This window comes from Biomphalaria glabrata, chromosome 4 (assembly GCF_947242115.1).
Source record: "Biomphalaria glabrata chromosome 4, xgBioGlab47.1, whole genome shotgun sequence".
Classification (NCBI taxonomy): domain Eukaryota; kingdom Metazoa; phylum Mollusca; class Gastropoda; family Planorbidae; genus Biomphalaria; species Biomphalaria glabrata.
Genome location: NC_074714.1, coordinates 50,537,773 through 50,565,452, shown reverse-complemented (window position 1 = coordinate 50,565,452; position 27,680 = coordinate 50,537,773). Strand labels below are relative to the sequence as shown.

At 35.5% G+C, this 27,680-nt stretch overlaps 2 protein-coding genes across 10 annotated transcripts in view; one reads left to right on the top strand and one right to left on the bottom strand.

Moving 5' to 3' along the window:
• Positions 1-2,080: 2,080 nt before the first annotated feature.
• Positions 2,081-15,273, bottom strand: LOC106076279 (kelch-like protein 12). Of its 6 annotated transcripts, none has more exons than XM_056027255.1 (13): positions 15,137-15,155; positions 13,717-13,823; positions 12,882-12,994; positions 12,407-12,603; positions 11,044-11,197; positions 9,933-10,150; positions 8,361-8,510; positions 7,214-7,328; positions 6,875-6,981; positions 6,512-6,704; positions 5,524-5,781; positions 4,251-4,437; positions 2,081-3,898 (listed from the first exon to the last, which is right to left on the bottom strand). In XM_056027255.1, the coding sequence occupies exons 4-13, from the start codon at positions 12,587-12,589 to the stop codon at positions 3,769-3,771; spliced, it is 1,695 nt and encodes a 564-aa protein (XP_055883230.1). In that variant the 5' UTR covers positions 12,590-12,603; positions 12,882-12,994; positions 13,717-13,823; positions 15,137-15,155; the 3' UTR covers positions 2,081-3,768. The 6 variants fall into 6 exon arrangements, with proteins under 6 accessions (XP_055883230.1, XP_055883226.1, XP_055883229.1 ...); XM_056027251.1 differs by lacking the exon at positions 13,717-13,823 and adding an exon at positions 13,211-13,304; XM_056027254.1 differs by having other exon boundaries at positions 15,131-15,147.
• A 3,953-nt stretch (positions 15,274-19,226) lies between these two features.
• The window catches only part of LOC106077032 (uncharacterized), a 34,235-nt gene continuing 25,781 nt past the window's right edge, over positions 19,227-27,680 (top strand). The window contains exons 1-4 of one of the 4 annotated variants that reach the window (XM_056025272.1): positions 19,227-19,354; positions 21,000-21,111; positions 21,644-21,761; positions 23,580-23,744. In XM_056025272.1, the coding sequence (XP_055881247.1) occupies positions 21,023-21,111; positions 21,644-21,761; positions 23,580-23,744 (372 nt within the window). In that variant the 5' untranslated portion in view covers positions 19,227-19,354; positions 21,000-21,022. Of the gene's footprint in view, positions 19,381-20,961; positions 21,112-21,643; positions 21,762-23,579; positions 23,745-27,680 lie in introns of those variants that run through there. The other 3 variants (XM_056025271.1, XM_056025273.1, XM_056025274.1) reach the window with 3 other exon arrangements.

The following is a 27,680-nucleotide window of genomic DNA, read 5'->3' as shown; positions in this document are numbered from 1 at the left end:
ATTGATTAGATTTGCTGATGATACTGTCATGGTCGGTCTTATTTCAGGCGACGACACTCAGTATCGAAGCTCGACAAAAGACTTAAAAAAAAACTGGTGCGTCGACAACTTTCTAGAACTGAATGTCAGAAAAAACTAAATTAGACTTCAGAAGGTGGACTGCATATAAACAATATACTGCATATAAACAATATAGGCCTACTGCATATAAACAATATACTGCATATAAACAATATACTGCATATAAACAATATACAGATAGAACAAGTGAACTCATATAGATATCAGAATGTCATTGTTGACAACAAGCTCGTGTGAGAAAACCAAGTTGAAACTCTGACAAAGAAAATCACAAAAGCGGTTATTTTTTCTTTACAAAGTTTTTTTTTTTTTTTTTTTTTACCGTGCAACAAAACAAAATCTGCTAACATACATACAACTTGTTGACAAGGCAAGGTATCCTGTTTCGCCACTTGGACAGTAGGCTATTATTGCATACGATATGGGTGTCTGTCCTATTTTGTGAAATGTTGTTTTTAATTGAAAAAGTGAGTCCTTGTAATCAAAAATTTTATGACAAAAATTGTTTTTTAGCAATTTGTTTTTTAAAACAGATTCAATGGACCTCATTCACCAATCGTAAATAAACAACATTGAACCACGCGTTGCCCTATCTCTTCTATGCAAATTACTGTCTAATTTTAATCAACAATGGTTATCACGTGACAGTTTTTTTTGTTGTTGCATCAATATTATCACGTGACCGTTCGTTTTTGGTGAATGAGGTCCATTGCTTTTGGTGCTATCACTTTTTTATTATCTTGGAGGGTTCAGATATCTAGTCCATTTCAATATCAGAGTTGAACTTCGTTGTAGTGTCTGGATAAGGCAGCTCTCCTCTCCATAGTTTTTCTTCTACAGGTTTTGTTTTTGGGGCCAGTGCCTTGTTCGGGCCTCTTTGTGCAGCTTTGAAGGACATGGTCGTCATTCTCCGCTGACACTCCACAAGGGCAAATTTCACTAGTCCCAATTTTCAACTTCCGGATCATGATGTTTCATGTATGTGTCTGGAATACCTTGGTCGTGTCGGGTAGCTTATAATGGGCATCACGTGCTGTCAATTAATTCTAATCATTTTATACTTTCATCCCCCCCCCCCCCCCGAAATTTTATAAAAATTTAACCAACCAGCTATTAATTGTTTTTAAATGGTTGTAAACAAAGTGCACCAATCACACAAACCTAAACAATTAATGTGCCAGAAGTAATCTATGCCCTTTAAATGCAGTTATTCAAATGAATACAGTATCTGTTAAATCAAACAAGGCAATTTTGAACAGAAATTTTTGTACCCTGGTACTCAGTGAAATTAGTTATTAGGATAACAAAGTTTTTCAAATGGACTGCCAACTGATCATAACTAAAGAGTTTCATTTTCTGATAATACTTAGAAAAGAGAAAGTTGGCAACTAAGTTTGACTTCAAGAGAAAAAAAAAAAAAGGAACTTTAAAGAGCTCAATATAGAAAGAACACTGCTGCCAACTAAATACAATTTTGTTTGTGCTATAAATGAAAGAATGCCAAAACATGATTTTACAGTGCTAAAATATGATGGTTACCTTTTAAAACACATAGTTTATCAACACTTCCTATATTCTGTACACTGCATAAACCAAAAAAGCTAGTTATGTAACGTTATCTGTCATATATGGATGAATTGCCTGCACTCCTTTGTGTTTTGACTAAAACATAAATTATATCGCAAGAGACATACACACCTTAAATAGCTGTAGTTTGTTTTATATGTTTCAAATGCTCCTTCACAATAGAAGATTATTATTTCCTAGCCCAAACCTCCCATAGGATGGTAGGGGATGGCAGCGGGCAGGGTTTGATCCTGGGGTCATCAAGATGACAGTCTGTAGCGTATACCACATAACAAGGAAGTTGTAAGCTAAGATGCATGACAAACTTAAGAGCATAATTACCATTTCATCAAAAATGATTTAAAATTTTTAAGATCAATATGGCTAAACATTATGGATTTAAAAACACTATTACAAACCAACAACTGTATCATAAGATGTTCAATACTGAATTTTATTTTGAAATGCATTTGTAGTTTAAAATATGCTTATAACTTCCCAGAGCCAAGGCACTGGAACAAGAGGTTTTGTACACAGAGGATAAGAAAAGATGAGATTAATAACAAACATGGAATTTAAAAAAATTGAAATACAATACAAGCCTGTCACAAGGGGAAACTATCTACAAGCTTTAAGAAAAAAAGAACAATTAGTAGGTAATAAGGAACTTGAGGTAAAACTAGAGTTCCATAGAAAATTTTAAAAAGTTGGAATGAAAATAAAACATTACAGGTTGTTGTTTTTTTCGTTTAGGTAAACAAACAAAAACAAAAATTAATTTACAAAATGAAAAAAATATAGAAGCTTTTGTTATCAAAATGCTTTCGATTTTTATTGATTTTATTTCAACGTGGAATGCAATCTGTATGTAAATAGTCTTCCGTGAGGGATGGGGAGAAACAAAAAGCATTAGAAATAAATGTTTACATATATATATATATATATATGATTTTCATTATCACAGACTAAAAACAAGTATCTAAGTGCACAGCCTAAGTTTAGGTTATATCTTATTCACCTTTGTCCCACTTTGTCTTCATATGTAAGAGCTCTCACTAATAACTTGTCATTCCTAACTGAATATCGAAAGAATGTTATTTAAAACAACCCACACAAATCAAAGTGTAATTTGTTAGTTTAGTGGGCCTACAATTCAACAAAAAAATAAGTGGTGCATTCATAAAAAAGAAGGGATGACCTCTAAGGTTGGGAGACAATGGAAAAGTGTTATGGCCCTAATCCCAGCAGGCACAATGAGCTTAGGTAAGTGCTGCTGTTTTCAAAAGCAATTTATGGGAAGGGGTGGTGGTGGAATATTTAAGTTAAAGTAATTAAATGTCTGTTGTCCACACAAACATCATGTCTCATGCATATCTGTAGAATAGTGTGGCATTCCTCAAATCTCTAGCATGGGATAAATCATTCAATATCATTTACTGACCCATTTGTTTACAACACTTATCTTTTGTTTTTAATGTAGCTGCATACGAGTGACACATTCTGACACATTCAAATTTAATATCAATAAATAACTATGTGATTTGATCAAGTTGTAAATGTTATATTGCAACAAAGGTAAAATGTAAGCATTACATACAAACTGTACAAAGGGTTTTTATACAACTTCCCAATTCAATTTCACACATAGCACTCAACAAATGTAGGACCTAATTAGAAATATATTTCTATAAGAGATGCAAAATTAAACATTCGACTTTATAAACAAAAATAAAAATAAAAGAGTAAAAAACAATGCTTTACATTTCTGGGTCAAAAATAAATATCTTTTATATTCTGAGAAGACTGGCCATTAAATCAACATTTTAAATGTACTGGTAGCAATCAAAAAGCTCAGTTTTAAATATTGGTAGCATTCTTTAGAGATCAATTTAGATTAATTACAGACATCAATCCAAAGAGTTCAATTTAAAGAACCGGTAGATAACCGAGGAGCTCCAACTAAAGTACTGATAGCTTTTTGAAGAGCTCTTTTATTATTCCTGAGCAGAAAAAAAGGCATAACATTGATGTTAATCTCTCACACAGTAGGAACGTGTCCAATCAATTTCACATTTTTGAGTCATTTAACCACAGGATTTTTTAACTAAACATGACTACTTTTCAAACAGGCCTAATGACTGTGACGCCTGCATCACACCGTGATATTGTCATACTTTTGGCCATGTTCTTCCAAGTACCTTGTGCTGGGTCATACACCTCACAGGTATCCAATAAGGTTTTACCATCATATCTGAGTAATCAAACAAAAAAAAAAAATTCAACAAAAACCAGCAAAATACTTTTTCAAATAGATATGAGTGTGAATAAAACTAAAACCATAAATATAGAAATAGCCACCACAAACTAATGTGTAATGAAATAACTAGAATACCAATATCATGGCTTTATTCAACGATATTACAATAAACAGTGAACGAACACAAACATGTCTCACATGATATTGATTAAGTATTACGAACACACACACACACAATGGATATGACCTCTGACACGCTGGACACTCGCAGAAAATAAACAACTTAGTTACACTACATACTGAAAAACTATAAAAATGAGTTAAAATATTATAACCGATTCCTTACCCTGCAGTCACCATTAATTTCCCTTGAAACACACATGCCCCGACATAACACCTTGGAACTTGCATGTTTGAAACAGTTGTCCAGTAGTTTGTTTTAGTGTTGTAGCACTCCACGCTTGACAGGTGGTCGGTACCATCATAGCCCCCACACACATAAATCATGTTATTTAAGACTGCCACCCCAGCACCTTCAATAAAAAAGTAAGTACATATGATAATAATGTCAACTAAAATAATACAGAAATACAAGTTAATGATTTCAAGAAATCCAAGTCAAAATAGATAGACGGCTAAAAAGTAACAAAAAATTTTTTTATAGAAAAACAAGCCTTCATTGTTGCTGTTTTTTTTTTATTTTTTGTATAGAATATAATATAGAATTTTTCTATTATAAATACCAAAGGACAGGTCCATGAGTCTGACTATGAAGAACTCAGAAAAACCTAATTAGAATCATTTTTTGAGCTAATAATCATCACTGAATTCATAAGCAATAAATAAAAAACACATTCCTTAAAAAAGTTTTTATACAAGTGTATTATGTAATAAAAATGTTTGCAATGTTTTATTCACAAGAAGTTTGTTTGAAAATTACAGATTGCTCAATATAGAAAAACATCAAGCTTTATTTCTAGAGGTGAAAGCAGAAAAAAAAAAATATCAGGTTTTAAAACTGAATAAGGAGACTCCATGGATCAGATCATTTTTATTGTAAAATCTATTGGTAAAAATTATGAAGTTTGTTGATAGGCAATACAGGTTACAGGGCCAGTCTTAGATTTTAGATAATGTTTTTAAAAACCTTCCTGACTATATCTCAATAAGTAAGTATCTGAAATTCATATTGTGCAATTTCCATAGTGGAGACAGAGTTACACTAGTAAACATAGAGTCATTAAAATCTACTATTACTTTGAGATCTGATCAGAGTTTTGCAACCTTTTCTCTAAAACTTTGTTTTTAGTCCTGTGTGAGGCCTCCACCAATTGGAGGCCCTACACGGCTGGCTAATTTGCCTATGCCTAAGGCTGGTCCTACAGGTTTGTTTGTTAAGAGGTAGTTTTTAAATATGTAAATCATAACAAAGTGGATTGTATGGAGTTTAAAATTAAATTAAAATTTGCTTTGACTGTGAGTTTTAGATTTGCAACATTATAGCAGTAGGATCAGAAGTGATCTTATGATTTGACAAAACAGAGAACAAATCAACGGTGACAGAAGATAAATTTAGAGCACACTGACAAGGTAAGAGTTACAGATCAAAGTCTACCTACCAGATCTCTGTGTGGACATGGGTAAAATATTACTCCACTGATCCAGCTGAGGGTCATAGCATTCAGCTGAAGACAAAAGGTTTGTGCCATCGTAGCCACCTATGCAGTAAATCAAATCATTGGCCGCCACTAGGCCAGCACCTTCTCTTCCAGTTGCCATTGCACTAAGCATAGTCCACTGCTCAGTGACAGGGTTGAAACGCTCCAGGCTGGAGTGCCGTGAGTAGCCATCAAAGCCCCCACAAACATAAAGTTGATCTATATGACACAAAAAATAAAATAGAAAAGAAGGTTTTAAAATTTACAATAATTTTTTTGTTCTAAAGTGTGGGCCACTAAGTATTTTTTAAACCACTTTTTAAAAATGTATTTATTTACACTCTCTTAAAAATAATTAATACCAATAGATTAAAAGAAGAAAAAACAAGCACAAGGTACGAGAAGGAAAAAAACATCTCAAGCAAAACATGTAACATAAAAAAAGTTTTTTTGTTACAATCAATTTCTCCCTTATAAAAGAAGCTGACACCATCTACAATTTCTCATTCTATTTATTGCTTGTAATGCTTCATTATTGCAAGAGGTCTTTCCAATGAGCTATGCAATTTCTTCCTAGTAACAGTCCAGCTAATGATTTCTATATAAGATTGTGCACAAAATGTGTGTGTACCTTTATTTATATATTCAACTCTTTACTGAATACAAAGAAACATTTGAGTCGTGTTCAAAATAAATAGATGTAAGCCAAATTGACTCTTAAGATGATTATATTTAGAAAAATTATAATGGTCAAACCAGAGTTTTCTCTGTGTGGCCAATTATGTACCTGTAGTTATTTTTACCCGAAGATATAAATAAACTGTCAAATTTCTAGGAAATAGTTTTGATGGATCACTTAATGTACTATTTTGAACCCACAAAGAGTTTCCAATAGGAGGCATAGTAAAATAAATTCATGCATGAACAAGAAATGATGCCAGATACTCACCTTTGTAAACACATATGCCAGCTAAGCCTCTCCGCTGGTGCATGGCAGTTACTGTTTCCCACTGGAGCTTCTCTTGAGTAAAATCTAGTTTCTCCACAAGGCTCAGCCTGGACTGACCATCATAACCACCAACAACATACAGTTTATTAGCCACAGAGGCTGCTGAAACATAGCGTCTCTTGCGAGTCAAGTTCTAGATCACCAATCAGAAAACAAACAAAAACAAAAAAAAAACTTCAATGTAACCTGTATGAAGTTAGCTTTACTAACTATTAGCTAAGTTATTATCAGTACAGGTATGAGTAACAACAAATATTCACTTACAAGTAAATTTGTCCTAAGTAGAAACAAAGATTTGCTTACGGGTAATTTAGTCCAGGTATCAGTCTTGGAACAGAAACTCTCCACAGTGTCCACCAAGTTTTGATGAGATCCAAATCCTCCAAGAACAACCAAGATACTATCTGTTCCTGAGAGATGGTCATTATAAAATTATTTGTTGAAAGTGCAATGCTTTCATTAAGGATTTATTTTTTAAATAAATGCCAGTGCCTAAAACTTAAGAGTGTAACTCTGTAAAGGGTAAATTAGATTTTCTAATTATATCTGAGAATTTAAGTAAGAAAACATTTTTTATTTGAAAATGTATAATTAACATTCTTTTTAAAGTCATATACTGTGTTTAGTTAAATCAAACCATACCTGCCCTTGGAGTGGTTTTTGGACCACACATTTTGTCTCTCAAATCAGGTCGAAGGTGATACCGCTTGGCTTCATCAACTAGGTCTCTACATGCATGACTAGTTCTTATTAAAATCTAAAATATAAAAAAAAGAAAGATTCCATTTGTTAATATTTGTGTTTGATTCACACTAATATTTGCGGATGAATTCAAAGGGGATCTCAAAGCAGTGGACATTGATGTTGACTACTGGGAAGAAATAGTTCTAGACCACATTAAGTGGAAGGAGATGGTGACCAAGAAAACCATGGACAGCAAAAAAGCATCAGCTTCAGCTCTGGAAGAAAAGCATTCCAAATGAAAAATGATTGGCACCAAAGTACATGCCACTGTAACCTGCCTTACATGTAGACGAGAATGCCCCTCAAGAATAGGGCTCCAAAGTCACATGAAAAAGTGTACTACGAGATGAACCTTAGTCATTCTACGACTGATGGAGGCCAACAACAGTATTTGTTCTCTTTTAATCAATTTAATTATAAGAAGAGTTCAATGGAATGAGTCTAATGCCAAGGTTTACTGGTCAAATTTTTTGCATAAAGCTGGTTAGTAAAAGAGGCGCTGTGGCAGAGCAGTAAAGCAATCGGCTTCCGAACTGGGGTCCCAGGTTTGAATCCTGATGAAGACTGGGATTTTTAATTTTGGGATCTTTGGAAGCCTCTGAGTTCACCCAGCTCTAATGGGTACCTGACATAAGTTGGGGAAAGTAAAGACGGTTGGTCATTGTGCTTGCCATATAACACCCTCGTTAACTGTGGGCCATCATATACCCTATAGATGGCAAGGTCTGAAAGTGGAACTTAGATTAATAAAAGTTCATCATTTTCTTCGACATTCAAATTCTGAAAACCATACATTGTATATTACTCTGGCCTAATGTTTAATAGATATAGTTCTCCTCTATGTGCTAAAGTATGACGTGAGGTCAAAAATATCAATAAATATATATATATACATATTTTAGGTTATTTAATTTAAATGTGTGATTAAAGTCAAAGCCTCAAGAGCTGCCCTTGCACAATGAATTATAAAAGTTATTTACTTGTAGATTAAATGACCGGGATTCTTTATTTATATATGTTTATAATGAACTACAATTTAACATACTTCACTATCCAATATATCTGTTATAAAATTGACTGACAGCAAAGGTAACCGAACATGAGCTAACAGCCTTGGTAAGCAGTGGAGTCGTGTAGGTTCATCTGACTTGACCCAGGTTATCACCCCTTGATACACAGTTTCCTCACTTTTTACCTTCAAAATTTACAAATTGAAGAGGCCAATAAAGAAATCAAATCAAAAAAGAAATTTATGCAAATCAAAAATGAAATAAATAATGTAAGGTAACCAAAATAAAACAACAGAACAATTAAACAACAAAATTATAAAATAGCTACCAAGTATTTCTAAGACCTTTGAAAAAGCTTTTAGGTTAATTGAGTTTGAGTTTTTGGCACAATTCAGGCCATGTCGTGCCCATAATCCTTCAAGGAATACTCTCCTTTACAAGAGCTAAATTCCATACAGTTAAATCATTAAAAACAAGGTCTATTCACAGTTAAAATACTAAAGGTAGTAAAAATTTAATAATTAGTAAAAATCTTATGTAAATATTATAGGGTCACAATCAATACAATATGGCCATAGAGCATACAGTTAGGTAAAATGATTATGCATAAGTATCCTTTTTTTTTATTCTGAACATTTTAAATGTTTACTTGCATTTTTGTGCTAGCTAAAAGTTGTTGGTTATTTTATTTTATTTTTTTTTAAAAAAGGGACAGCACCCTAAAATGGGTACTGCAGCTTGAATATGCCAGTATGGTATGTCTTTTGAGCTGTCATCCCAATGGTCTTAGAATTTCATCTAGCTCACAGCTCACTGTCATTTACCTGATATTTTGAGAGAGTTTTGAGCTATTAACAGAATAATTAGTACCGGTATCTAAAGGAGTGCTTGAAAACATATTTTTAAAAATGCTTCAAATTTTCATTTTGTTAAATTATAACTACTGGTATGTCTCTCTTTGTTTCAAATACAAAATAGAACATCATCATTGCTTCATACAACGCCAGCTAACTTGTCAGTCACAGGTTGCCTACTAGTTCTTCTTCTTTCTCATTGTCATGTTGGAGCGTTCAGAAGACTAGACCAATACATGAGATGAACTGCGCAGTGGTTTCCAAATCAGGGAGCTCTCCATATAGTTTTCTATTGGGGTGTTTTGGGGCCAGTGTCTTATACAGGCCTCTTGGTAAAGAGAGCAGTTTTGGAGGACGTGGTCGGCATTCTCTGGTGATACTCCACATGGGCAGATTTCACTGGTTCCAATTTTGAGCTTCCAGTACATGTGTTGTCGAATTCTGTTGTGTCCGGTCCTGAGTCGAAAGATTATAGTAAGCGTCATCTTTCTTGTGATTTGGATGAGAGCTCCTCCATTTCTCATTTATTTTATTTACAATTAATTTCTTCAATTCTTCTGGATAGAGTGCAGAGTTTATTTGTGAGTTAGTTCTACCACTCTTGGCGAGTGTGTCAGCCTTCTCATTTCCTTCTAGTTGTATATGAGCAGGTATCCATTGAACCTCATCGCCTACCAGTTAAGATACCAAAAATCTTCTAGAAGATAAAAGACTTTAGGATTAGAAATATCATGAGTTACAAAGTTGACCAACCTGCAGATCTTCACTTGACACCAAAGATTCAACTTCCTCAAAGTTCATGATCTTAAACTCCTCATGATCAATGACAGAATTGAAATGTCTGAGAGCATATCTTTCTGCTGCGTGCAGTAAGGACTGACAACAGTGGTTTTCTGCAAACACTTTGATGCCAAGACAATTACTGGCATCAAGCTGGCGTTCCAAGAAGCGACAGCATGCATTCTTCACACCTTTGGAATGTAGACATTTGGGTTTCAATGAGACATATAAAGAATATCTTAATGAATAGTCTCGGCACTTGTTCAACTCTGTTTAAATTAATTATTAAATTTTATATTTTAATATGAGCTAGTGAAATTTTGATATCATAATTAATTTAATCATGTAAGTAAACATTCTTGTCAAAACCAAGAAAGGCAGGAGATGCCAAGTACACTTGTTTCTATGAGCAATCATTAGCAAGGGTATTATGGGGCCAGCACAATGGCCAAGTGCCTTTACATTCCCCAATAACTGTAAGATGAGGCAAGGTGGCCGAGTGCTAAGCATTTGGATTCACAACCAAAGGGCATCAGGTTCAAATTTCAGAAGACAGATTTTAAACTTATGATATTTAGGATGCCCCTGAGTGCATCCAACTCTAATGGGTACACAACAATAGTTGGGGAAAGTAAAAGTGGTTGGTTGTTGTGCTGGCCACATGACACCCTCGTTAACCATCAGCCATAGAAACATATTACCTCTACATCATCTGCCCAATAGATAGCAAGGTGTGAAAAGGGTATTTTACTTTTTTTACTTACTATAACTGTAAGGCCACCATTCAACTCAGAGATGCCTTCAATTTACAAACTTAAAATTACAAGATTCAAACTAGAAAACAGCCTAATGATTTATAACTTAGCATGTATCACTGCCATACATAGCAGTGTTTCTTACAATTTGTATCATTGAACAATTTTTTTTGTACAAGATGCTCCTCATTTTATTATATTATCCTAACTATCCTGATGTGACTACATGCTCAAGAGCAATAATTATATAAATATAGCAATGGAACATTGCCTTCATCTTATATATTCACTTCTAAAGGCATTTTCTAAAATAGTAACGCCAGCCATACCTGTTAGCTGTAAAAGGCATGCCGCAGGCAAAAGTTCTTGAACATTTTCTACACTAACTTCCACAGTCTCAGTGTAGACAAAGTCTAACAAGACTTCCATGACATTGGCAGGAATCTCATGAAGATCTATCACCAAGGTGTTGTTTTCTTTCATCTAGGAAAATACAAGTTTTCATTATTCACTGCACATTATAAATAGTTAAAAATATAAAGAGAAGTACTCTTTCTTCCCAGCTGTGGCCAAAATATCTTGCCATATCCAATGCAGACTTCTTCTTCTATCCAGCTTTTTGATGCTGAGCTGTAAGCTCTTTTGCAGACTTTGCTAAGGAAAAATAGCGTGCTGTTTTCTTCAGTTGTTCAGCACTGCCGTACAGAGTGTTGGTTATGTTGAGCTGGAGTGGTAGTAAGGTCTGCCTAAGGTGAATTAAGAAGGGGCATTCAAAGAGGATATTATTTACTGTTTCATAAGGGTGGGTGCAGTGTCTACAAAGGGGTAGGTGTGTGGGATTTATTTTGTTAAGAGGGTAATTTAACAGAGGTGTGTGTCCTGTTCTTAGTTGAAAGATTGTAGATTGCTCTTTAGGGTGAGGTAGTTAACAGCTCTGTCTGGATATTCCATAGAAGATCCTGCCTTTAATACTTTATCTGTCTTTTCATTTTCCATGATGCCAATGTGTCCAGGTACTGTAATGTGATATTGATATTTAAAATTGTCATCATCTGATGGATTATCACGATTAGTGTTGTCAAGTCTCTTGAGCTAATGAGATGCTGCTGTTAAGTGCTTGCAGATTGGGAGTCTGTACAAACAACAATATCTGATAGTCATTGCATTCCTTCATTTATTTTGTTTTTGACTGCAATGCTAAGCTATTGTCTGGCAAAGATCCTTTTATAGATTGGCTAAAATACAAACATAAAGTATGTACCAATAGTATATTAACTCTTTCTCCCTCGTAATTATTTTCCATGATCCGAAGGAATTATTCATTTTGTTCATCTGTAGTTCACTTCCCTGTTAGGGTTAAACTTCTAGAACTTTGTCATCAGAAAATGTTTTATAAAAAAAAAATTAATTTAATGGGGTCAAATCAACGATAGTATCGTCAATTAGGAGAGAAAGAGTTAATATTCTCAACCTATATATTGAAGAGAAGGATGATTTAAGAAAGTTTTATTTTATATTTTAAAAAATATGTCCTGTATAAGAAAAGAAGTTTCCAACTTTAGCCTTGTGATTGAGATAGTCAAGTCTGTTTAATTTACTTTGTGTTACTTTGGGAGGTTTTTTTTTTCTACAGCTGCCAACCCTGACTTCAGTATGCTGGTTTTAGACTAAATAGTAAGCACTACCACTCACCCCATTTGTAAACATGGCATTAAAATAATCACTGCTGGCAGCCAGAACAATGCGATGAGCAGGAAAACATTGCTTCTCCACTCTGAGTACGACATCACAAAGTTTGTTAGCCTTACGAAGTGTGTTCATTGTGGAGAGTATTTCTTTGGAGTGGACATCTGTGAACATCTGACAGTCTTCCATTGTGATTTTTTAATCTGTCAAATAATAAAAAAAAATAACATTACATAATGGAATCAATTGAAATTAAGATGAACTAACCAGATAAAAATAAATTTTGATAAAGAGCCTTACAAATTAAAAATAAATCAATCTAATAGTGAGATAGTGTGTGATGTTTTGAGCTCAATATTTTTTTATGACTTACGGGTGTGATAATTCAAACAGATGTCCTATATAACAAATAAAAATATAACTCAGAATATAAAATTTACTAAGTTTTAACCTTGAATAAAGTGATGTATTTAGTTATTACCTTTCATCAAAGTGTCATCCTTTTGTCAGATCATTTGACCCAAGGCCATTAGAATGGCCCACCCACTTAACAACCTTTATAGAACTGGCAACATGTGGTAGACAGACTCCTGACTGTAATGCAGAATTGCAATTTAACATATATACATCATGATGTTTTTAAACTGACTGATTAAGTACAATATTGATATATATATAAAGTGAATTGTAATTTTTTTGTTTGCTATTTATAGAAATCAACACTATTTTACTAATCTTGATGAAATATGGCAAGAACATTATTGAGATCTTTGCTGAGACCGCAGGATATATTACAACCCTCCTACCTACCAGGGTTTTATGTATCATGAAGATTTTTGAGTCATCAGAATCTGCAAGCTTCTACTGTCCCTTCTATCTCTATTATTTGCAAGCCCTGTTGAATCTGATGTATGCATATAATGTTTTTCAGATTTAAGGCTTTCAATTGCAAGTGGGAAAAAATTGTAAGAAAGGATTATGGCTGAGGGTTTGTTTTATCTTGTTATTTCTATTACTTATCGAAATTCAACTGTAAAAGATTCACAAGACAGAAGTTCGTTTGTCAGTTCTGAAGTATCATTCACACTGAATCACAGACATATATGTGTGTAACATAGTTTCTAAAGATAATTTCAGCAATTATCATGGTTAATAGCATAGTGACAAGCTGGAATGCTAAATTTCTAATTGTAAAAATCTGATCACAAATGAAAGCCCACACCAAAAACAAAATTTAATGCAGCTTGTACGTTTGTTTTTATTTTATTAGTTTGACATTCCTTGAGAAATGAAGATTGTTGAATCCTAGTCCAAACCTCTAAGATGGAAGCTGCAGTGTCAGTCCTTATACAGTATTGTGGCAGTTACAGAATAGGAATAAGAAGAAATTCTCTGTGGTCAGCACGTCTTATGGCTGCTTGTACTGTAGTGAGCAAGGCAGAAATGGACATGTGCCAAAATATATAGAATGTGTGACCAAGGAAACGAATTGTCTAGATCTAGTTTTTTTTATATATTTATAAATGTAATATATATATTTTTAGATTTTAATTTTTAAAGAGTTAATTAAGACTTTTTAAGACCAGATTAAGATTAATTTAATCTAAGTCACTAGTTAATATTCTTAAGTTTAACTTAGTTTAAACCTTAAGACTTGTTATCATACTTTAGACTTAGTAGCTTAAACATAAAAATTACTACAATAGTAACAATAGTATAGTTACTCTACTTCATCTACTAGAAGTAAGTAGATCTACATATAATAGATTTTATAAGTTGATAGAGTAATAAAGTTCTACTCAAGTGTAACTACTAGAGTTTAGACTATAGAATAATGAGATCTAATATAGATCTAAATAATATATTATAATTTATATAGATTAGATTTACAGTATTTTATAGTTTGGAATAGTATAAATAATATAATAATAGTTATTTAACTATTAATACAATGATACCGAATGATACTAGTAGGTAGTAGGCCTACATTGCCCTAGATTCTATATATAATTATTACTATATATATTATATTTATAATAATAGTATAGACTGTCAGTGTCACTCTCCTCTCTCGTCCCTATCCTAATCCTATAACTATATTAATTTAATTCAATTATTATATAGTTATAGAACTATAGTAGGGCGTTCAGTGATAAAATAGTCTTACTTATATGCAATGAAACCACTATAGCTAGATGGATAATTTTGAGATATAAATGACACAAAAAGAATTTTGAAAATCTCTAAATCTGATAATTAGTTCAAAAGTTATAAATTTTGTAGTTAATTATTTGACCTCTTCTTTGCCTTTGTATTTTAGTAATTTTACTTATTTTTTTTGTCCCACTTTGGTTGTCTTGTCTTACATTGTCACTTTGAATTATTTTTTAAAATCTTTTTATATATTTTAAGATACATTAAAATTAATATTCCTGTGATTTTTATGTTATTTATTGCTAATTAACTTAAGTACATTAATATTATTAACAATAACATTATCATATGATTATCATTATGATCCGATTATCATCTGATTATTTTAATGATTATGATTTATCATCCGAAAAATTTATGATTATGATTATCAAAAAATATTTTTAGTGAAATTAATTATAAATAGTAAATAATAGATCTAGTATCAATGATGAGTATGTGAATATTATAATGATATTTAATTTAGTTGGATCTAGCGTTTTTATTTAGATTAAATAATAAAATGAAAAAATAAACCTTTACAGCTAAAACTTTATTAATATAAACTATGAATTGTGATCGTAAAAAAAGAAAACATCAGCCATTTTGAATAACAAAATATTGTGTTTTTTAGACATGGGCATTACTTTGTGCTGACGTTGAAGTGTTTGTAAACTAAACGTGTCAACTAAAAAGTGGTCCAAGATTTCAAAGGAATCTCTAGACTAGATTCTATAATAATGGATCCAGGAACAAAACAATTAAACATTTTAAATGCTGTGAATTGGCTTGTGCGGCAAAGATATATAAGATATTGAATATATTTTTTTAAAATGTACATGAAGTAGAATCTATAATAAAAATAATGTAGATATAGATTATTTATCATGTATTTTAAATGGATTGTTATTTTGACAGGACTTCCCCACCTCTCTTTCTCCCGCTTTCTCTCTCCTCATCTTTTTCTCTGGATAGGCCTACCACCTTCCTTTTTACATCTTTGACATGAATTTGAACGAACCATGTTATACCCCCCCCCCACACACACAATTAAGGCCTACATACTTTTTGCCCGTGAATTCTAGTATCATTTGTTATGATGGGGATGCCTATCATGACGTATTGTGCCGAATTGGAATGGCAGGGAGCATTTTCCAAAGGTTGCGGCTTTTTTGGATAAGCCAAGCCAAAAATACATCTTAACGCAATCGTCATCCCAACAGCAACCTGAGCAACATATATAGGCCTATGCACGTGAGATGGCTGCCTGGTCGTGCGGTTTTGTGCGCTGGACTGTCGTTCGGATTTATCGATGGTCGAGGGTTCAAATCCTGCCCGCTCCCATCCCCCGTCGTCCTGCGGGAGGTTTGGACTTGGTTGTAAACTATCTTCAACTCTGAAGGAACATCCGAAACATGTAAAACATTTTACAAAACAACATTTTACAGACATGGAAGTCATCTGCCAAAATTGAGAAAAGACTCAATGTAGCTCAACAAAAATGGCTAAGACGGATTTTAGTAGTCAGTTATAGATATCGTGTCTCAAACAAAATAATCCTATGCCGAACTGGGAGTCGACGGTCGACCACTTAGTGAGGTTGTGACAAAGCGTCGCATGAGGTTTGCGGGACATGTTCTTCGACACAATGAACTACGCATGCCAAGAGTTGCGATGACATGGAGGCCAATACGAGGAAAGCGCAAACAGGGACGTCCTCGTTTAACTTGGCGCCACACCTTCATAGAGGACCTCAGAACAGTGGACACCAGGTGGGAGGCAAATGACAGATATTTGTGGAGACAGCTTGTCTTAGTCTAAGTAAGCCCCCCCCCCCCACCCCTTTCAACAGCACGCCATCCCACAACAGATAAGTTATAGTCATACGATATTTGGCTTCACAACTCAATATCGAAATATTTAATACTAGTCGAAATACGGCGTAGCATACGCCGTTATTTTACAGGGCCGGCCTTAGGCCAATGCAACCTATGCGACCGTAGTGGGCCCCGCACTTTCAAGGACCCACCGCGCTGATTCTAGGTATAAATTATTAAATTAAACCATTTTATAGCAGATTTTCCACGGCATCCTGATTTACCAGGTGTTCCTGGAATTCTCATGAAATAGCTAAATATACGAAAAAGTCCTGGAAATCCTGAAAACTCAAAAAAAAAAAAAAAAAAATTCCTGAAATATATAGACAAAAAATTGTCATTTTGGGGTGACATTCAAAATGGAAAACGCCAATCCTGCGTGCGAACGGTATAATGCAATACCCGTAATTGTGAATCTGGTGAAAGAAGCTTCTCGCGCCTCAAACTAATGAAAAATTACTTGAGGTCAACAATTCTCGAAGATAGATTGAAACATTTGGTAATGCTTGCTATTGAGCGGGATCTATGTAGGAAACAGAATTATTATGATATACTGTATGACTTCGCTACACGCAAGGCTCGTAAAGTACTTCTGAACGTAGTAAAGAATGAATAAAATGCATAGACGAATTTATTTTCTAATACAAACTTAAATTTTACTTATTATCCGCTTCCCTACTTTTTCGTATATTTTGCGATTTCGTGAGATTTCCAGGAGCTCCTGGGCGCGGGAAATCTGTTTTAAGTTATAAAATGGTTTAATTAATTAATTTATGCACCTTGAATAAGCACAGGTCCTATGAAAGTGCGGGTCTTATAAAAGCGCGGATCCTATGAAAGTGCGGGACTATGAAAGTGCTCCTGGTAAATCGACAGGAGGGCGAGGGAAATCTCTTTTAAGTTATAAAAATGGTTTAATTTAATAATTTCTACACCTTGAATTAGAGTGGGCCCTATAAAAGTACGGGTCCTATGAAAGTGTGGGGCCCACTGCGGTCGCATAGGTTGCAGACGCCTATGGCCGGCCCTGCAAAATAGCGGCGTAGCATACGCCGCCGGTCGACTAGTGTAAAAAAATCCTTTTCGTAAAAAACAAAACTTATCTAAAGGGGAAAAACTCCGTCCTTAAAGCTATATCTATCAATAATGTACAAGCTATTTCCCTTATTCGATATGAGACAAAAAAATATGACCAATAATTAATTGACTAATTGAATGTTTTTTTTAATTCATGTTTTGTTAGGTACAATAAATAATTGTTGTAATTACCATCTTGATCGGATAATGTGTGAGGGAGAAATAGAGTTAACAGTAATATAGGGGGACTAAACCCAACAAATTTAGCCATATATGTGAATACTGAAGTATTAGTTTCCCTAGTTAGTATCAAACGAAATAATTAATTACCAGTAATTAATTGTCTGATTGGTTACTTTTTTTTTATATTGATTTATGTCTTGTCTATGCCCATGAATAATTTTGCGAAGTTTTAACTTGATCCGTGAATGAGTATTGTAGAAATAACGTCTACACATTTTTAACCAGACAGACAGATAGACAGACATAAGACAGAGTGAGTTGATATAATCTTTGTACAAATATGTAGTAGCGACAGAAGTGGCCAATTCGACAACGTTAACGCTTTCAGTTGGTTCGAACGGAACAATTTTCCATCCTGGGTAACCATTACAGACCATCATCGGCACAACTGAGACGGAGCAATGTAGGACCAATTTTAAATTTTACCGTTTACCTTTTTTGTTCTTTTTTTAAATATTAATATTCTGTTGACGCAGATCTATATAATTTAGAAAGCACCATCACTTGGGAAAATTGAGCAAAGTTAGTTGTTTTTTTTAAATATTCCACGATCAACATGCGTCCCGCTTTCGGTCCACAAATATCTGGTCCCAAAGATCAGCCCTAGGTTAAGATATTTTGGATCTGCAGCGTAAAGCTTCTTTTCTCAATTGGCTCGTCTCTATAGTATTGCAAACAAGGGGAGACAAGTGGAACCCATCAAGTTTTTTCTTGGCCAACAAAGGTTCTCCCAAAATGTAGATTACAGCCCTTTCCCTGAGCGTTCAGATTTCAGAGGGTTAAAGAAGTTTTATTTTCTGTTGCGGAAATAAAAAAAGAAAGCAAAAAAGAGACAGAAATATATTATTTCTTTATCTATTTTTTATTCTTTATTTCCTTATTATCTTAGTATAGGTGTATTTGCAACTTTAATAATAGACGAGAGAATAATGTATTAAACTGTCTCTCTCCTTCACCTTGATTGATATTTTACTTCTTGATTAACTCTTATACGCTGTCTTTGTGGCGCTCAGAAAACAAAGATTGCCTTCAAATGGAGAGGTAGCCTAACTGAAGAGTTTAAAACGTAGGTCAATTATTACGCCATTGATGTTTTAGGAACGTCTGTGAATGTGGATCAGAGCCAAGGGAACCTACTTACAATGGGCGAATGTTAAAACCAGTGCTGGAACCACTAATCTAGAAAGCCTCTCAAACCTGACTTGAAAACACTTACGCGCCAAGCTAACATAGTGACCATTGAAGAACTAATTAAGTACACGTAGATAACACAGCTGGTCAAGGTGGTCACCCCCAGCCCTCCCTCATCTCACCCTTACGAAAGATCGATGAACCAGAAAAAAGTCCTCCTCCCCCCCCTGGCGCCCTCCCCCACCTGGGTTACATGTTCACTTCTTAGACCCCTGAAACAACATGAAGCGTGTTGGACACGAGAGGTAACAGTAAATTATTTACAAGACCTTGGATCCAGGGCTAACATGTTGAGACGACGAGAGATAAGAACAAGCCCGCTATGGTCTGTAAGTTAGTTCTATTCAAGATACAGCCACGAGGACATCCACCGGTTTGTCTCTATTCTTTCATTTTCTGGTCAGTTATAAATTTAATTTTACGACTCATTCTAGAATAAATTATAATTATACTATATGATAAGTTTACAACCGTGGCGCGGTGGCCAAGTGGTAAAGCGCTTGGCTTCCGAACCTAAGGACGCCGGGTTTAAATTCTCGGTGTAGACTGGGACTTTTAATTTCGGGAATACAACAGAAAGTCCACCCGACTCTTAAGGATACCTGACATTAGTTGGGGGAAAGTAAAGCGGTTGGTCGTTGTGTTGGCCACATGACACCCTAGTTAACCGTCGGCCACAGAAACAGATGATCTTTACATCATCTACTTTATAGATCGCAAGGTCTGAAAGGCATACTTTACTTTACTTTATATTTACAACGCATGCATATAAAGACACATCAAATACTTTACGATATATCTTCAAATATAGACTAAAGCAGTGATTCCCAAACTTGTTTCCTTAACGGAACACTTTACACATTCTGAGTATTTAGCGGAACACTTCGCACGTTCTGGGTATTTAGCGGAACACTTTGCTTATTTTTTTTTTTTTGGAGAGATTAATTTACGTGGTGGCCTACTCCTTAATTATTCCAGTAGTTCGTGGAACACCATTTCAGGCCTCGCGGAACACTAGGGTTCCATGGAATACAGTTTGGGAAACACTGGACTTAAGGATAGTTGGAAATTCCTTCTTGTAAATAAAAGATCGAGTGTAGCCACATAACAACGCGTACAATTACTCGTTTTTTCCTTCTTCTTGAAACTGTCAGGTAGAGTTGGAACTCTAGGCAGAAAAAGTGAACAAGAACTCCCTTTCACCGGCCTGAATGAGAACAGTGTACACTGTTCTGTTTGGCGGGGTATCAGACTCGAGGCCAGAGACCGCGTGCACCGGGACCCCAGCCATTTTCCTTTTTTCCTTAAATTACTCGTTTAAAACAAGAAGAAATTTTGCGTTTCTCGAGGCGGCCATTATTATTTTCGAATTGATTGAATAATGAACCGATAATGATCAGAAATCACAACATCGATTATATATCTGCAATATAAACACAATGAAAAAGAATGCTGTCGTTATCGAATACAGTGTGGACATACATTTTTTTAACACTATTTTATCAATCGATATAATTTAGTAATTATTTGAAAGCCAACCAGTTTTGTTTCTACCGGAAGTGATCCTCCCACTACTGTCGGAGTTTTACATTGTACGAGACTTCTTGCAACAAGATAAGATGGCCGTCTTGTGATATTTAGCGTATGAGGAAATGTCTATTTCCTTATTAAGAAACTATTAAACATTATAAAGACGCTTTGTGTGTAAACCGGATAATTATATATGGCAATCACATCCCCTTAAAATGAGTTTCAATTATTGCCCACATAGATCAAAGAAATTTAAAAAATTGCAATACAGACATGTGTTTAATGACTAAACATTCAACCCAGAACGACGGCTCGTTCTGTGATTAGATAGATTAAAATGACATTGACTGATAGTAAGTGCGCTTTTCTTGATGGAGTTGGCAGGTTAGTGGCTTTTTGGATTGTGACTAGAACGCTTCACTATGTAGGTTTACTGTGCGAAAATAAAAAGCGCATGTAACACAATATTGTGCTTGTTTTTGGTCCAGAAGGAAAACAGACGAGGTTGAGAATGCTTGGTGAAAGTGTAAGTCAGCACACTGACAGCTCACAAAGCTCTTCAAGAGTTCTGAGCAGCCAAGGAAGACTTGGAGCTTACAGGTTAGTTTTAATCTGTACAGTGTCGATGTAGCTAATTCTTGGGTTCTAGTTTGGTTTCGTGATATTTATCTTTAGTTAAAAAACAAATGAGATTCACGATAGAAGTAAGTAAAACTGCGGGAAAACATTTTACTTCAAACATTGACATATAAAGGCAATCTAAAAAAAAAGTATAAGTTGAATTATTCCCCGTGAGGAGGCTTGAGCCCTGAACACGGGTTTTTTTTTTTTACCCATTGAAAAAGCGATCACGGTAACATTTACACAGATACCCCCTTTACCCCTCTCCCCTTTCTCAACTGATCCAGACTAGTGATATGATCGTAGTGTACTGAGAAAGCTAAAAGCATGAACTTGCGCTAAAAAATCAGTAAAAATAGTTGTAATCGCACAGATTTATCATAGTTAGTCTAGATCTATTACACATTTAATTACACATTTACATGACTTGTCCAAACTAATTGATACAATAACTTTTAATATGGGCTTTTTTTAAAAGTATTTTTTTTTTATATTCTCTATTCGTCCACAGATCTCTGTCAGCAAATGATTTGAAAAATCCTAAAAAACCCACACACTCATTGCATGATACGACCTTAGGTGTTCTCAAACTGATGAAAAGAAAAGGAGCGGACGACCAACCAACCACGGTAAACTCATTTCTGCGTAGGCTTATACCAGGGGTTCTCAACCTGTGGGTCGCGACTCCATTGGGGGTCGATTGACCATTTGCCAGGGGTCGCTTAAGACCATCGAAACTATAGATTGTTATTGCCTACTCTTCTAATGCTGTATGTGTGTGTCGGGGGGTGGTCGCTGCAGAGTGGGGGATTGTAAAAAGGGGTCGCCGAGCTTAAAAGGTTGAGAACCGCTGGCTTATAGTTTAGTTCTAATCATTTCAATCGATTAAATAGAGATAAAAAGAGATACCGAGTATATTAATGTAGGGCTAAGCCTGGTATTATATAACTTTTTTTAAAAACTTCAGTTTATTGTTGGCCTCCTTCAGTCGTAGAACGACTATGGTTCATCTCGCACACTTCCTTTTGTGGCTGTGGAGCCCTATTTTGGACAGACACTCCCGTCCACAAATAGAGATGAAAGCCTGGGCATTGTTTATGGTCGGAACGTTGTCGCCCACACAGCAGTTTCCCCCCCTCCCCTCTCCGCGCAGCTGATGAGACCAAAGGAACGGAATATCCGATACTGTTTGGGATCAGTAGCGCCGCAGGCTCTGCCAGGGTGTAGCACGGTGTGCCACAATCTGCCTAAGGGTCACCAGCTCCTGATTTTTCCTCAGGGTTGTTTCCCGAAGCCTTTCCCGCGTTTGGGTATATCCGCAAGGCAGCGGAGGTTTGGATCAAGGCTAACGAGCCCCTCCTTCCCGAAGCTTACTGGTTACTCGCCTTTGCCCCTTCTCCTGTCTGTGGTAACGGTTCCGCCAGGCTCAGTATCTGAACACACGTGAAGGCCAGGAGTTGGACTGGTTGTCAGAGGCTGTTTGAGACGCATGCCGCAAGGTTGTTAACGCTGGAAGTGGTAATGGTCTTTAGCCCATCATTACCTATAAAATGCTTCCATTGCGTGCGTCTCAAACAGCTCTAAGTTTATTAATACTAGAAAAAAAAAAACACTAATTTTTCCAAAACCATCCTCTGTTTCTCAGCACCCCTTACCACACCCTAAAAAAAAAAAAAGCAATATACCGGGTATTCATTTAAAGGAAAATTCTCTCTTTGACCTAATGAATTTTTCCACCAGTTCTACAATAATAATATACATAATATCTATAATATATAAAGTAGAATGTAATGAGTATGTATGTATGCATGTAGCCTATGTCCCGCATAGAAATCAAAACCGTTAGAAAAATCTTGATAACACTTGGCATACATATTCCTTAGATCATGGCGGAGACTGTAGTGTAGGCCTATGTTTAATTTCCCTCCCACAACAGGGGGACCCCAAAAATAAATGTATTTCTATTAATAGAGACAAACTTTGTAAAAAAAAATTGGGTAAATCCGTTTTCACAGTATTTTAGATTTGATACGAATATGTCGGCTGAACGGATAAACCCATTTTCACATCTACTTTTATTTTCGTGGCAAAATTTTTTTTTAAAATCTGAAAGGATTATTCGCCATGTTTGACATAGATCTAATTCCAATAAATAGATTCGTAATACCCAAACTAAGTCCCTCGCAGGCCGCGGGCTATGTCTGGCTAGTTAATAATACTCTTTATTTTTCTTTCTTAGATTTCTTAGCAGATTATTATATGATTATAGCTCTAATAAATAGCAGTTTAAGTCATAGATTAACATGCATGACTAGATTGACACATGAAATGCGTCGGAAGTAATTATCTTCTTTTTTAAGTAACGTCTGTAATATATAAGAAGATAACTAGTTGGCAAGTACAATTATTAAAGGTTAATTAGATATACCATTCACATTTGATTCCAGCAAAATGAACAACATAGATCAACAAGGAAGACAACAGACAGCGCACCCCTCGTAAGAAATCAAATACAAGGAACGCGTAGAGTAGCCTCCCTTGGATCGGTGCTGACGATGAAGGGGAAACTATCGGCGAAACACCAGCGAATTGCTTTATTGATTAACGTGAAGGTAAGAAAGGCGTCTTAATGAGCTTTGATCAGAACAATTACAACAACGTCAAAGTCTACTATCCGAGATTTAGAATTACCATATGTCCGGCAGGCATAAACCTACAGTATCAATTTTTTTCGTCATTAATAGAATTCAAGCACTTATTTACTATGGCTTAGAAACAAACACTTTGCATACATGTAACTCAAAATGTATACATCTTTATTCTGGGTGCGAATTGCTAGATTCTTCTAAGATTAATGTTTTCAAATAAGAAGACCTGAATCTCTAAGCATCTGATCTGTTATCATTGACGGATAATCTATTACTTTAAAAGAGTGTATGCCTGTCTGCTGTGCATATATAAGGTTTTCAATAGAAGAAGACCTGAATTTCTAAGCTTCTGATCTATTATCATTGACGGATATTTTATTAATTTTAAAGTGTGTCTAAGTTGAAACTTTGTACAGTTAATACATTGTCGGTGACAACAAAATTATATCAGAAGAACAAGCGGGTTTTAGACAAGGTCGCACACAACAGAACAAATCCTAAACCTCAGAATACTCTGTGAGAAATACCTCTAATACCAAGTGAATATTTTCCAAGTCTTTATTGATTTCAAGAAATCTTTCGACAGTGTATGGCGTGAGGCACTCTGGGCGACAATGGAAAAGTACAACATAAATAAAAAACAAAAAGTAATCCAGAACCTCTACAAGTCTGCCACTAGTGCGGTGTACTTCAACAATAACATTAAGAACTGGTTTAAAACCACCGTCGGAGTAAGCCGCCTACTCTCACCAACTCTTTTTCAATATTTTCCTTGAAAGGATATTGGAATATGCCCCCAAGGCAATGAAGGTATTTTAAGCATTGAAGGAAGAATTACTGACTTGCGCTTCGTGGATGTTATAGATGGCCAAACAGGGACAGAAGAGGAACTAGCTGACTTGGTGATGCGCATTGACAAGACTTCCGCATCCCATATGCTAGGACACATTATTACAAATACCCCTTCTTCCTTAGTACTATTAGAACATGGAATGGGTTGCCTGAGCTAGCCAGGAAAACCAGTGACTTGGCAGAATTTAAGTCATTGGTTAATATGCATGACTGAATGTATGACGCGTAGGACGTAATCATCATCTTTTTTTGAAGTAACGTCTGTATTATATAAGATAAGATAAGATAAGATATGATATGCATATTAATGCCGAAAAAAACTCAAATAGTGACCAATAGCCAACAGGGCCTTAAGATGAGCATCAGCATTGTAGGTAACTAATTAGCTAATCCAATTAGCTCTGCACCATTCGAACGTGAGAGTCAGCCACAGGGAGTCGGAAGCTCTTGCAACATTAGCCGCTTTTCTGAACACCCCGAGAGTAAGAGGGGGAACTTACTCCAGTTATCAGAGGACACCACGAGGAGGTCAAGGTCGGTGGGCACTGTCCCTAATTTCTAGACCTGTATGGTGACATACATGCACTACGCATTAACAGCAGAAGTAGCCTACTTTCCAGGGCTTTTACAAGGGAGTATTTGAACCTTTCACGCCCTCACTCGAATAGAGTTTGATGAGGATTATGGTCGTTATTTTACTTCCATTCCCTACAAATTATTTGTGCGATTTTTTAATTATTATTATGTAACAACAAAAGTAAAAAAACAAAACAACAACAAACAAACAACAAACTAACACTAAAGCAAAAATAAAAAAGTAAAAGTATAGAAATAGGCTTGACCCCACACCAGATATTACAATTCAGCTTATTAATAATATTTCTAATATAGGCCTAAAGAATATCTTTACAGTCACAATGCCAGACTATTTTAATATGTTCATCTATAATAATAATAATAATACTAATAAAATTTCCGGCTTCATTACATGAGGACAACATCGACAAGGTTGCTTCCTTAACATGGCTCAAAGCAGGTCATCTCTACCCTGAAACAGAAGGCTTTGTTACAGCAATACAGGACAGAGTAATCAGGACAAAAATTACGAGAAGTATATCCTGAAACTCAATGTTGTCGACAAATGCCGAAATGCGGAAATGTGGGCGAGGCGATTGAACACATTATGGCAGGATGTCCAGCCCTATCAGAATCAGCCTACCTAGGTCGCCATAACCAAGTTGCAAAGTTAATACACCAACACCTGGCTTTGACGTACAAATTGATCGGTAAGGACACTCCTCCTTATTATAAATACTCTCCACAAGAGGTTCTCGAGTCTGTTGAACATCTGCTGTACTGGGATAGGCCTATTCTGACCGACAAAACGGTAGATTTCAATCGCCCGGATCTGCTGTTCATCGATAAAAAAGAAAAAAACTGATACCATTATCGATATCGCCGTACCACTTTCTCATAATTTAAGAAAAACTGAGATAGAAAAACAAAGAAAATATGTGAACCTAGGCTTGGAGATTAAGCGTCTATGGAAATTGTCCAAAATAACCATATACCCCAATTTTTATATCAACCGAGGGGATAATAACAACTGACCTCACAGACACCTTCAAGGCCCTTAACATTCCTAGGAACATCCTCGTTGCCTGTCAGAGGGCGGTACTGCTGCAGAGCTGCCACATCACCAGAAAATTTCTCAGTGAACACTGTTCAAAGGGAGACCACAATGAATTTTTTTTCTCTCTAACCGGCGCCTTCGACATTGGGGTCACGGAGGTCACGCTCTAACGAAGCTCGACCCTGACGGTGCCAGAGAATGCATATCAGTTCGTTTTTCACATAATAGTAATAATAATCTTTATTATCCGCTAGGAAATTTGTTTTACAATTGTGCATTACGAAAAACAATACATGATTAGAGGCTAATTAGAGGAAACATTTGTACAATAGCATAGCATACTAGGTTTACGTTCATACCCCAGTGCTTTTTAACGTTACATGCGAAATTTACAATAATGACAAGACAATCGTTCAACGATTACATTGCCAAATTGAAAATAACTAAAATAGTATGGTTAAATTTAGAATACGGTCTAACCATTGTTGTTATTTTATTTAAACGAATAAGAAATAATCCGAGTTTCGCTAAATTTTACGAATGTGCAAAGTGTTCCGTTACAGAAAATGTTTGGGAAGCACTGACCTATATCATCTATAGTTCTAAATTCTAACAAATCTAAACCATCTAGGATAGGTCTTCGCTCTCAAAATGAACATGTATAGTAGTCAAAATAATAAACAGTTGTTATTTTTTACTTGCAATTGTTTGACCTTTTATTGTTTTTAAGTAAAAATTCCGATTTCAGACCTGTAGTCTATAGGCAGGGCTGGTCTTAGGCCACTGCAGCCTATGCAGTCGCAGTGGGCCCCGCGCTTTCATTGGCCCCGCGCTAATTCAGGGTGTAATTATTAAATTGCAAAATATATACGAAAAACTCCTGGAAATCTCCTGAATTTATTAAAATCTCCTGAAAACTCTTTAAAATCTCCAGAAAAATAGACAAAATTGTCATTTGTGGGTGTCATTAGTTGCGGAAAACGCCAATCCTCTGTGTGATAAAAGGAAAAAAGGCATTGTCAGCTTTCATGTAATAATAGGGCGAATTGATACCTCAATCGGAAGTTCCAATACTTTATTTACTTTTATAGTCACTAGCATATAAATATGCCATTGGTTACAAGGTTCGTTAAGTACAGATCGCAATTTTTAACTTAGTAAAGTCGAATTTTTTTTTCTTATACAAAATCTTAATTTTCACTTATCCTTATTCCCACACAGACTAGGCCCCGCGCAATCAGTTTCCCAATAGGGCCCCGCAATTGCTAGGACCGGCCCTGTCTATAGGGCAGGTGATATAAAGGTCATCTGTTTCTGTGGCCTACGAGGGTGTCATGTGGCCAGCACAAAGACCAACCGCCTTTACTTTTCCCCAACTAATGTCAGGCACCCATTAGAGCTGGGTGGACTCAGAG